Below are 12699 nucleotides of genomic sequence, written 5' to 3'. Positions count from 1 at the left end.
CAGCACTAATGCCGGGCAATTCTCTACCTGCGCTGACAGAGTCAGGTCAGGTGGGAGGCTGTTTTCCAGCGAGGTGGAGCCTGGTCACCCAGAGCAGGGGCCACTCCTCAAAGCCCCTTCAGTGGCTTTTCTCCTTCCAGGCTCCCTTTCCCTAGGTCCTCACTCATGCTTCTTGGAATCATCTCCAAAACAAACGACTTGCCTCCAAGTCCTTGTCCCCTTCTGGGGAACCCAAACTCTGCTGAGGTTCTGCATTGCCATGTCACTTTGAGTGGGTTGCCTTGACCTCCTGGACTTGAGTTTCTATAACCGTAAAATGTGGGCAATACCTACCTCATCGAGTCGTTAAGAGATAAAGCACATGGAAACTCAGACTGAGGCCACGTTAACATTCAAACTGTGTAGGAGCAGCAGAAGCTCAGGAAGTGGAGGAAGGAGCCTGAGTCGCCTGTGTCCACAGGGCACAGAGAGCTGTTGACAAGTGAGACCTGGCACAGTGAGGCCGCGTTGCAGTCAAAGAAGAGGAGAAAGAGGACAAGGAAGACGGCAGGATGCAGGTTTCCAAAGACAGTGATCTGAGTCTCACAGGACTAAAGAGACCCTTAGCAGAGCTAAAGAGGCCTAGAAGATTTCTGCCAAAATCTTATAATTGGCCAAATTGCCAGATACCCAGTCAACACTGGATGAAGTCTTTATTGGGTCTAGGAATCAGTGCATAGTTGCCATTAAAACTCACTTTTGTTAAATGTGCAATATACTCTTTCCCATAAGTTTTAATTTTGCAAGATGAAGTGCCCAGCATGCCTTTTGGAAGTTATTTCCTCTGAAGTATTGATCTCTATTTTAAGTTACCCATTCCTGTTATCCGCCGTCCCAGCTGACCATGTGGAATTCCCCCTTTCACCTCTGTGCTCCTCACTGGAAGTGATCTCCATGTGGGCAGGGACCACAACGTGTCCTGGTCACTGTGAAGGTACAGCGCTGGGCATAGAGCAGAGATGGATGGATGGACGGATGGATGGATGGATGGATGGATGGACGGAAGGAAGGGTGGGTGGATGGATGAGGAGTCCACACAAAACAAGCCTTTATTGGGAGTGGGTTGAGGGTGTCACAAGTACAGGCCCCGGATGGTGTGCACAGAGCGCTTCCAGCTGTCCTTCCAGCGCTGAGCCTCCTTCACCTGCAGTGTGTTGTCGTCCTGGATCTTCTTCAACTCCTCTTCAAATGACGCTAAATATTTCTGGGAGCAAGCAGCAGGAGGAGGCCACGTGAGGAAGGGCTTCTGGGCTCTGTGCCCTAGAGGAACACTGTAACCTGCTGGCAGGTAGCTTTGAACCCACTCCAGGCACCAGCAAGAGTTCCACAAGTCATTTCTCATTTACTTTGCCCAATAACCCATCAGGCAGGCCCGGTTGTTTTCCACATTTTACAGATTGGGAAACTGAGGCTCACAACCTTGCCTGGGGTTATGTAGCTAGAAGGAGGCTGAGCAGGGACTAGGACCTGCTCTACCTGATTCTGGACTCTGCCCTCCTTCCTAACCACCATCCCACACTGTAGCCTCCTTGAAGCTCAGGGGTCCTGGCTTCCTCGAGAGGCTGAGCCCACGAGGCCTGAGCCCTCACTGAACCTGGCAGCAGAGTCGCCCCCTCTGCCTGGGTCTTAGCATGGTGGCCTGGGAACTGAGGGCTCTCCAAATACTGGGGTCAGCATATCTCAGGACGAGGTTTCTCTCTGGGGCACCAGGAACAAAGGTCCACACGTCTTCAGAGCCGAGAGGTCCTGCAGGAGGCCTCTGGGTGCAGCCTCCTCTTCGGGCAGGCCCCATGGGGTCTAACAGGCACTGGGTTCAAATCCTGGCTCTGCCACTCTGCAGTGGCATACAGGGGACACACTTCTTTAAGCCTCAGTGTCCTCAGCAGCAACATGGGGACAATTCTACCTTCCTTATGGGCTTGTTACAAGGATCCAATGAAAAGGCTCACATTGAGAACAGAAACTGCAGCAGGTGCTCAGGAACTGTCCCTTATTCCACCCATCATCACCCGCTGCTCCCATGGCCTCCATGCCTCTGACTACTCTGTCCCCTCACTCTGTCTCAACTGTTCCTCGGAAAGTCTTCCTTCACCGCCCCCAGTCTGGGTGTGGTGTCTCTCGGCTGGGCTCCTGCAGCACTGGGGCTCACACCATCAGACCCGAGCTTTCATTGGGACTGGACACGACCTGTGGCTCACGTGCTGGTGCTTAAGAACATTGGCTGTTCCCAGTGCTGACACTGTGCACTGGGGCACCCTGACGTGTGTCATCTGCTCCATGGACCAAATGACAGGGCACCTGGTGATAGCAAGCTCCCTCCTTCCCAAGGCAGCCACACCGAGCTGCCCTGTGTTCCCTGGGGTGCACCCACCCCACCCTGTCTCTCCACTCACCAAATAGACAGCATCTCGGGCTTCCACGGATGCCAGGTGGCCCAGGGTCGTTTTGGTGGTGGTGACTGATGGTGTTTTCCGGTGGAGAATCTTGTGTTGGATGGTGACTTCGGTGGGTTTGATTCCCGGCCACTTCCTACAAACAAACATGCATGAAAAGTCTTACAGCCTTATCTTCATCATTCACAGTGCACCCTTCATCCCTGGTGAAAACGGTTAGCATTACTTTAAAAAAAATTATCATGCTTTAAACGTCTTAATTAAAAGAAAAACCCTGCTAATAAACAAATGGGACCTAATGAAACTTAAAAGCTTTTGCACAGCAAAGGAAACCATAAACAAGACGAAAAGACAACCCTCAGAATAGGAGAAAATATTTGCAAATGAAGCAACTGACAAAGGATTAATCTCCAAAATTTACAAGCAACTCATGCAGCTCAATATCAAAAAAACAAACAACCCAATCCAAAAATGGGCAGAAGACCTAAACAGACATTTCTCCAAAGAAGACATACAGATTGCCAACAAACACATGAAAGGATGCTCAACATCACTAATCATTAGAGAAACACAAATCAAAACTACAATGAGGTATCACCTCACATGGGTCAGAATGGCCATCATCAAAAAGTCTACAAACAATAAATGCTGGAGAGGGTGTGGAGAAAAGGGAACCCTCTTGCACTGTTGGTGGGAATGCAAATTGATACAGCCACTATGGAGAACAGTATGGAGGTTCCTTAAAAAACCAAAAGTAGAACTACCATACGACCCAGCAATCCCACTACTGGGCATATACCCTGAGAAAACCATAATTCAAAAAAGAGTCATGTACCACATGTTCACTGCAGCTCTATTTACAATAGCCAGGACATGGAAGCAACCTAAGTGTCCATCGACAGACGAATGGATAAAGAAGATGTGGCACATATATACAATGGAATATTACTCAGCTATAAAAAGAAACGAAATTGAGTTATTTGTAGTGAGATGGATGGACATAGAGTCTGTCATACAGAGTGAAGTAAGTCAGAAAGAGAAAAACAAATACTGTATGTTAACACATATATATGGAATCTAAAAAAAAAAAAAAAAAAAAGGTTCTAAAGAACCTAGGGGCAAGACAGGAATAAAGACACAGATGTAGAGAATGGAAGTGAGAGAGTGGCATGGACATATGTACACTACCAAATGTAAAATAGATAGCTAGTGGGAAGCAGCCGCATAGCACAGGGAAATCAGCTCGGTGATTTGTGACCACCTAGAGGGGTGGGATAGGGAGGGTGGGAGGGAGACGTAAGAGGGAGGGGATATGGGGATATATGTATACGTATAGCTGATTCACTTTGTTATACAGCAGAAACTAACTCACCATTGTAAAGCAATTATACTCCAATAAAGATGTTAAAAAAAAAAAAAGAAAAACCCTACTGAGCATTTAACATTAAGCTTCATCAAGTTCTTTTTTGCATTTTCATACAGTTAAAATCCGTGTGTATAGTCAGCTGGGTTCTGCATGGGGAAGGGGAATCCCACACCTCTAGGTGTTTCCCTTTTCTGGGTCTCAGTTTCCTCATCAGTTGGCCAGCCAGGTGGCAGTCATCAGTTCCTGGCCTGCTTTTCCTATTCTGCTATAAAACCACTGCTGACAACTTAGCTGGGCAAATCGCTGCCTTACTCCTTCTTCCAGAGTAACATTCTTGGGTCACAGGGGACAAGCACTTTGGTAGCTCTTGTCATACATGATGGACAGCTGTAGTGGATCACAGTGCCACCGGCAATCTGAGAATGTGCCCCACACTGGGACAGGCCTCCCTTTCTTTGGGGGCCCCTTTGTGGGTCCTTATCACATGAACTAATAGCTGCTGAGCTCTTAGTACGTGCCGGGGCACTCCAAGTACAATCTCATTGAACTTTCTCTTCATAATATCATGTAAGGTAGGCTGCCATGCCCATTTCACAGATGAGGAAACAGGCTTAGGACACAGTGCCTTCCCAAGATTACCAGGTTTGTTTGACGTCAGAGCTCGTGGCCCTAACCATTCCACGGCACCACCCCTAGCAAATCCAGCCATTTGTGGTATTCCTCCCTGCTCCCGGCTCTCACCTGCTCCCCCGTTCAATCAGGGGCTTCTCACTCTCTTCCTCCAGGGACAGCCCGGTGAGTTTCCTCCGTATTAGGATTGATGTTTTCTGTTTCGGGGGCTCCATCTCTGGCAGGCAAGAGACAGGTTACTGACGGTGGCCTCACCCACAGCCTGAGATCAAGGGGGCCGACCCCCGATCTCACATTTAGAGAAATGAGGGCTTGCTCCCCTCTTCCCCACTTGGAGTCTCAGGCAGGAGGCAGAGGCCCCTCCCAAACAGAAGCCAAATGCACCAGATTCATAGGTGGGGGCCGAGGAGATGGCAGGGGGGTCAAAGCTGGAGGATGCGAGGTATGGTTTGGGCATGGTTCCCAACTCCAAAGCCCTCAGAATGATGCTCTGACTTTCTTGCAGCTTCTGTGAGCCCCCAAATATGCTTTGTAGAGCCTTCTTTGGCTTATACTAGCTCAAATGGGTCCTGAACTAAGAATTTCTCCTGGAATGCATACATTCAAGGTTGTCCCTCTCATGTCCGGCTCACTGACCTGCCCTTTGACGTGAAGAGAAGGGGGCTCCGTCCACGCGGTGAGCAGCCCTCTGCACCCTGGTCTGCGTGGATGGCAGGGCCAGGCTGCTTGGCTCAGAAGCCCGACTTACAGAGCAGGAGAGGCTCCTGCAGACCTGGTGCAGGGGGTCTCCCTGGCCTGGCGGTTCCCTCCAAGTTACCGAGGCTGCCTCCCTGCTGGCTCAGCTCGCCTGTGTTCCCTCAAGTCTGAACCCCAGGGTCTCTGCAGGCTCTGCTCTCCCAAAGCAGGCTCACATTTGCCAAAGAGACCCCCAACACTGGAAAGTGACCAACGCCTCGAAATTCATACACATTTTGACCTAGAAAGTCCACTTCTAGGAATCTGTTGCCCCGAAACAGAGAAATATGGATGCAGATGTTCCCTTCAGCACGATTACAGAAGTGAAAAGCTGGACGTGGCCCAATGTGCGCCAGCAGGGAACTAATCAGTAACATACAATGCACAGCAACTGAAAGTGCTCAAGGAGGCGGTGACTGGCTTGCCCAGCATCTGCCAAGGGGAAATTAGCTTACAGAAGAGCACACACTTGTGATCCATCCTCCCATCCCCCCATTGATATACACACAGGCCTGTGCCTGAAGGGAAATAACGAGGAGGACAGCCAATGTTAAGGGCACTTATTTCTGGGTAGAAGGACCATGTTCTTCTCTTTCTTTGTAACTCATATTGAATTTCTCATTTTACTGTAAAAAATATTCATTTTCTGTGTAATGAAAACTTAAAAAAATAAAAATAATATATTTATTTACTTAATAGATTAGTGATAAATGGATAATATTTAATATATGATTTGAATCTTTGTGTACTTATAAAAGTAATTGGTGCACATTATAAAAAATTTAAACATCACCTAACGGGGAAAAAGAAAAGATTTTAGAAATCTCTCACAGCCCCACTCACCAGAGATGGTCATCAACAGTCTGGTACCTGTCTCTCAGGCTCTGTCGCTCTCATTCTCTGTCTCTGTCTGTCTCTCACACAGATTCATTTACATATATGCGGGGTGCATGTTTATATCACACATATGTTTTTTTAATAGTATCACAGGTAAGTATAATGGTCACCTTGCTTTTTCCTGTGACAGTATTCCTTCAGGACTTTCTGGTTGGCACATAGAGACCTACCACACCCACTTGAACAGCTGCACAGTACTCCCTCCTACATCTGGACCATAATTTATTTACCCAATCCTCTATATGTAGATACTAACATTGTTTCCAATTCTTTGCAATTTCAAGCAGTGTTGTGAAGAATATGCTTGAAAATATATCTTTGAAAAAGTATGCATGTATTTCTGTTGGATAAATTCCCAGGGTTTGAACAGCTAGGTCAAAGGCACACACACTCAGGACTTTGACGGCACCGACACAATGTTCTCCAAGAGAGCGGGGTGGACGTACGCTTCTCTGAGAGGCTCTGTGGTGCTCGGGCTTGCTGACAGCCTCACCAGTGCTGGCTGTCACTGAACTTAAAAGCCTTGCCAGGCTGTTGGCGAGAAATGATATCTTTTTATATATATATATATATATATATATTTTTTTTTTTTTTTTTTTTTTTTTTTAATGGCTGTGTTGGGTCTTCGTTTCTGTGCGAGGGCTTTCTCTAGTTGTGGCAAGTGGGGGCCACTCTTCATCGCGGTGCGCGGGCCTCTCACTATCGCGTGGCCCTCTCACTATCGCGTGGCCTCTCTTGTTGCAGAGCACAGGCTCCAGACGCGCAGGCTCAGTAATTGTGGCTCACGGGCCTAGTTGCTCCGCAGCATGTGGGATCTTCCCAGACCAGGGCTCGAACCCGTGTCCCCTGCATTGGCAGGCGGATTCTCAACCACTGCGCCACCAGGGAAGCCCGAAATGATAACTTAATAATGTTTATATTCACATTTTTCATCATTGGTGAAGTCAAGCATCTTTTAAATTTATTGGCCTTTTGAATTGCATGTTTGTTCTCTATCTCTTTTTACAAATTTGGCCTGTTAGAGTTCTTCATACCACAGGGATATTAGGCCATTCTCTGACCTATTAGTTATTAGGAATATTTTTGCAGTTTGTGGTTCGTCTTTCCGTATTTTGACATTTTCCCTTGATTTTGTTTTGGCCACAGAGAAGTGCCAGCCATTCCTTTATGGCTTCTGGTTCTTATACTTAGGAAAGCTGTCCTTACCCCAAGATTATGAAAATATTTAGCATTAGGATTTCATTTTTCTTATATAATCTTTGATTCATTTGGGATTTGCTTTTTTAGTTTAAAAAAAGAGAGTTTTAATTAAAACAAACAAAAATTCATCAGTCCCCTCCATAGAGAATGTATTTTCATTCTGGGGGAGTTGGGGGAAAGCAGACCGCCCCACCCCAGGCCCATCACCCTGTGTCACACCCCCTGGGGCCAGGGCACAAGGCCGGTGGTGCACATACTTGCAACCTGGACATCGTCAATGGTGACCACCTCATCCAACTGCAGCAGGAACTTCTCAGTGAAGGTGGCCAAGCTGGCTATGAAAAACCGGCTGTACTTCCGGGTGAATTCCTGGAGGAAACATGGGGAGCGCAGTGCTGCAGGGAGAGGAACTTGTCTCCAAAGACAGGCTGAGGGAGGATTTGGGGAGCAGCATGTGAGACAAGACCAGGGCCACGTGTCAACTGTGTCCAAGTTAACAGGCATCTGGTCTTCCCCAGGAGACCTCTCCCTAGAGGGGACTTGGTTTGAAGATAGGAAATGATTCTGAAATGGCCAAGGGACAGACATAGACAATTTACTAAAGAGGAAATAAAACTTGACATGGATCTTGGAAAAGAAGTTCTCAGTAGTAATTAATTAATTTAGAAATTTAAAAATGCAAGTTACAACGGCCAATAAAGACCATCTCCACCTATGACACCCGCCTGCTTTCACACCCTGCTTTGGCCAGGGTGTCAGCGAAGGGCCGTGCTCAGTGTTGTTGCTGGGCTGTCAGTGGGGGTGACCTCCGGAGGGCAGTGCAGCCCCCAGCATCTAGACATGGAGTGGATGGCACTACTGACCTCCAGCTGCTCCCTGGTCACCGCAATCAAGGTGTCCAAATCTTCCTGCCTTTTCTCTTCCACTTGACACAGAGACTCCATTTCTTGGAGATGTGCGGGGTGTCCGAGATTTGGGTGGAGCTTCTGGGCATTTTCATCCTTCAGACAATCCAGAAATCAGTAGGTTTTTTGACCTGGTCTTGAGGTCAGGACCAAAAAGTCACTGGCCTACATCCTCTGCCAATTATGGCCACGGCCAGACTGATGTGTGCACTGACCTGGGTGTGTGAAGGGCTGAGGAGCGGCAGAGGAGGGAAGACAGGGGCATGGCTGGAGCTGACTCCGAGGGTTAAGAAGTGGGAGAGCTGAGCATCTGCCCCAGAACAGTCAGGGTTTCAGTCCAATAAAATCAACAGCATCCACATCCCATGGCTCGAAGGACCATGTGGACAATTATTGTTGATCTCAATGGCCACAGCCCCATAGAACCAGCTGACCTACTGGTTAAATCCAACAAGGAGCGTGCTGAAGGCCTTCTATGAAGGAGCTGTTGGCTCAGCTCTCGTCTCTTCAGTGCCTAGTGTCCCTCACCCCCATCCAACAATCCCAAGCCTGGCCCACATCCTTCCCTGGCACTCAGTTCTGCCGACGCCCCACCTCCATTTCTGAACTCCCAGGGCCTCTGGTCCTGGAGAGGAGGGGCTGGTCCGGGGGGCCCCACCTTCCTTCTCTCCAGCTGTTCCTGATAATTCGAGAACTGTCCCCGGATCTCTTCGGTGGAGGTGCAATATTTTTTCCAGTGGTGCTCCTTGAAATTTTCCATCACCAGCCAACACACCTGGGGCAATAGCTCCTCAAATCTCCTCATCTGGGCCCGTAATTCTGTAGGAATTGGGGGTGGGGGACCAGGGGAGAGCACAGAGCAGAGCCAAGTTGCTGTGGCAATCTCTCCAACAAAGGCTCAAAGCAGCTTCCCAAAGAGAAAGGCTTGGTCTACAATGTGGTAATAGTTATTCCATCAAAAGGGGTCCTGTGGTCAAACCAGCATTAAGAGTACTGGACTAAACAAGTTCAAAGGACTTCTTTTCTACACTCTGTAGGACTTTCCAGTGCTTTTAAAATGCACTGCATCTTTCAGCAGTTCTGTCTCATCCATTATCTCTTCAAATATTGCCTTGACCCTAGTCTCCTCCTCTCCCTCTAGACCTCTAAGTAGCTGCATGCCAGACCTACTCTTTCTTCCATCTCTCTTCACCTCTCTCCTGTATTTCCATTTCTTTGTTTTTCTGTGCTGCATTTTGGTTATTTTCTTTGGTATTAAAGCCATTCATAATTTTAAAATTTCAATGATTTATTTTTCTAATATAGAAGTTTGATTTGGTTCTCTTTCATATTTACTTGGTCATTTTAATAGTCTTTTGCTCCTTACTCATGTTTCCAATTTCCTCTTTTATTTAACTCTAAATAAATACATTATTTTATATTCTGTGTCTGATACATTCAATATCTGAAGTCTTTACTGGTCTCATTCTGCTGCCTCATGCTCAAGGTGCCTTTTTCTGTGTGTGTGTGTGTGTGTGTGTGTGTGTATTTTACGGTGAACTCTTATTCTGGGCATTTTATTTGTGGGAATCCCTGGAGGCCTGAACTGAAGGTGGGCTTTTCTGGAGAGGATTTGTAGTATCTCTACTAAACAAGCATCTGGGCATGACTAACTCAAAATCATTTTAAGCTAAGGTATCAGCTAGAGGTCTTATGGATGATCCACAAACACAAAGTTGAATTCAGGTTTATCTAAGTGTGACTTCAGGTTTAAACACCACATAAGAGCTGGCTTATAATTATGGATTCTCATTGGAGTTTTTCTTCTTCTTTATCCAGTGCCACAGCTTATAACAAGACAGTTTCCTTCTAGTCACTGCGGGAGGAGGGGACGTGGTTTCTGTCTCATTCTCCTTACTATGCAGATGGAGCCCTGTGGAGACCCAGTTTTCTGTGGCTTGTGCCCTTTCAGACTGCCCACCTTCGGTCGTCTGGTGCTTGGTCTCTGTTCCCAGTGTCCTGGAGGCCATGAAAACAGAGGCTCAAGTGGACCTGGGAGTCAGCAAAGCCCTCAGGGCAATAGCCAGAGTCACTGCTCAATTTATCTCTGAGTTCCTATTCTCACTTAATCTTGGAGCCTTGTGTGTTTCTTACTTTATAGCTAGCTCATCCATGCATTTAAAAGTTTACCGCAGAAGTGTTATATCCAGGATTTTTACATGTTTTCAGTGGAAGAGTTGGTCAGGATACTGGACTCCCTGAAGGAAATGGAAGTCTTCATTTAATGTGAACTGTCAATCTGCCCAAGAGGGACATAATCTGCAGCATTTCCCAAACCCATTTGACCAGGGAACCTTTCTTTTGAGGAAGGTCACGTAGGATGGGATCCCACAGAGTTCACATGGGGAAACTCTGAGCTAGAGAAAAAGTGCTGCCCGTAGTTTCAATTCCAGTCATTCTACAGCTACAGTAATGAGAGCCACTGCTGATGATTCCCCCTGCATATGGCAGGGCTGTGAGGGGCTTAATCCTCAAAAAAGCCTTGCATGGTGCGTATTATCCTTGTCTCCATTTACAGGCAAGAGAAGGTGATTTGGTCAAGGTCATATGGCTGGCAGATGGCAGTGCTGGGTCTTGACCCCAGGTCTGGCTGTCCCCTAATCCTCTCCCTCTTCTACCTGTGCTGCCCCTCAACCAACACAGCAGGCCTGTGATGTGCCCTCAGGTTTCCTGCCGTACAGGCAGAAATAATCAGGACTTATGACTGCATAAAACACACATAGCTGTGGACATGGAGAAATAGGAACGGGGGCGGGACCTATGGGTGTGTTTTCACAGCTCCTTTTATGTCGTTATAATAAACATAAATGGCAAGATGTATCCTGCCTGCCTCTTTTCATGTCCCTATTCTCTAGGAGGCTATGTCTATCGAGTTCATCATAGCCCAAACCCATCACAGGCCAGGCATACAGTAGGCACTGTGGAAGGATTTTTCAAATGATTAAACACAGAGGCACCATATGACCCAGCAAGTCTTCTCCTAGTTAGAACCCAAGAGAAATGAAATCACACATCCACACACAACATGCACGTGAACGTTTGCAGCAGCAGCATCCATAACTGCCAAAAGGGGGAAACAACCAAGTGTCCATCACCGAATGAATAAACAATACTGCATGACTCCATTCGTGTGAAAGCCCAGACAGGAAAATCTATAGAGACAGAAAGTAGATTAGCGGTTGTTTATGGCTGGGGACGTGATGGAGGGACAGTGGGTTCTAAAATTCACAGCGGTGATGGTTGCACAACTCTATGACTATATTAAAAGCCACTGAATGGGTGTAAAGTGTACAATTCAATGTATTTTAATATATTAAAATTAAATAAAATTAAATATATTAAAATTAAATTCATTAAGTGAATATTTCAATAAAGCTGTAAAAAATATCTATTCAATGAGTGAAACATTTTTAGTGATACAAATCACCATATTTCTCAAGAAAAGTGAATTTTTTTTGGCATTGTTGTTTCTCCCCAGTTAAATCTGATCAAGGTTTTTACCTAATTCTAAGATGTCAGCTTTTCACAGGGAGGATCCTTTGCCTCCCCAGTGACCTCCAGGTCAGGAAGGCATCATTCAGGCCGTGAGAGGCTCTGTGCCCCCCACCCCACCGGCCTGCAGCCCATCTGCTGGCCACACCCACCTATGAGGCAGGAGTTGTGGTACTCATCAGCCTGGCTGTGGTACTCCAGGATCTTCCTGCAGATGTTCTCTGCGCACTGGTCAAAGGTTTCGTACATGCAGTCGGGCCTGGTGATTGAGCGCTTCTCTTTGCGGTAAAACTCCTGCAGGAGAGGGTTGAAAGTGTGGGTGCCAGGCCCCTCCCCAGGGGGCTCTGGCCCAGCATCTTGGCATCCTCCACCGTGCTCTCCTCACGCCCTGGCCTTCTCTACTGCTGTCCTCTACGCCAGCGTTGCTCCTCCTCCCTGTCTGTGCTTGTCACCACTGTCAGTATCCCAGGGCTTTGCGAGGCATGAGCGAGCCAACGGTATAATTCTATGTATCCTTCAAGACTAAAATGGGTCTTCCACCCACCAGGCCGAGAGCTTTCTCTGAAGCGCCAAGCTGGGCCACTAATACGGATGACCCAGAGCTCTTCTCTAAAGACTCACAGCCCAGGGGGAGGCAGACAGGAAGCACACAGACACCCCTGCGTGGGGTGCACTGGACCGGGGCCCTGGGTCGCTCCTACTAGAGGCCCCCTGCTCCCACAGCCCCACCCATCCCTCTGTGGTGCCACCGTGTCTGTCATCCTCTGCTGGGTGCTGGCCACTCAGGGACAGAGACGGGGCTTGTTCCTCTTGGCACACCCGGTATCTGACACACAGTAGCCAAGAAATGGTTGATGGCTGAATAAATGGGTAAATGAATGGATGAGCTTTAATTTCTAGGATGAAAGACAGCACATGAGGTGACAGAAGCTGGATAGCGTGGTCATGGGGGCTGCAGTCCCCTTTGCTCAGTTTCACCCAAAGGCCATTATCAGCAGAAGGC

General features: G+C 47.6%; 1 protein-coding gene across 6 annotated transcripts in view; it reads right to left on the bottom strand.

Annotated features, from left to right (window-relative positions):
- Positions 1–1063: 1063 nt before the first annotated feature.
- The window catches only part of CCDC180 (coiled-coil domain containing 180), a 66621-nt gene continuing 54985 nt past the window's right edge, over positions 1064–12699 (bottom strand). For all 6 annotated transcript variants that reach the window (XM_082403751.1, XM_082403750.1, XM_082403752.1 and 3 more), the window contains 7 exons: positions 11849–11990; positions 8824–8984; positions 8124–8261; positions 7518–7629; positions 4540–4645; positions 2433–2568; positions 1064–1243 (listed from right to left, as the gene is read on the bottom strand). In XM_082403751.1, the coding sequence (XP_082259877.1) occupies positions 1112–1243; positions 2433–2568; positions 4540–4645; positions 7518–7629; positions 8124–8261; positions 8824–8984; positions 11849–11990 (927 nt within the window). In that variant the 3' untranslated portion in view covers positions 1064–1111. The remainder of the gene's footprint in view (positions 1244–2432; positions 2569–4539; positions 4646–7517; positions 7630–8123; positions 8262–8823; positions 8985–11848; positions 11991–12699) is intronic.

This window comes from Balaenoptera borealis, assembly GCF_965194805.1.
Source record: "Balaenoptera borealis genome assembly, chromosome: 8".
Taxonomy (NCBI): domain Eukaryota; kingdom Metazoa; phylum Chordata; class Mammalia; order Artiodactyla; family Balaenopteridae; genus Balaenoptera; species Balaenoptera borealis.
Note: the sequence above shows the minus strand (reverse complement) of the source record. Positions and strands in the feature narration are given on the sequence as shown.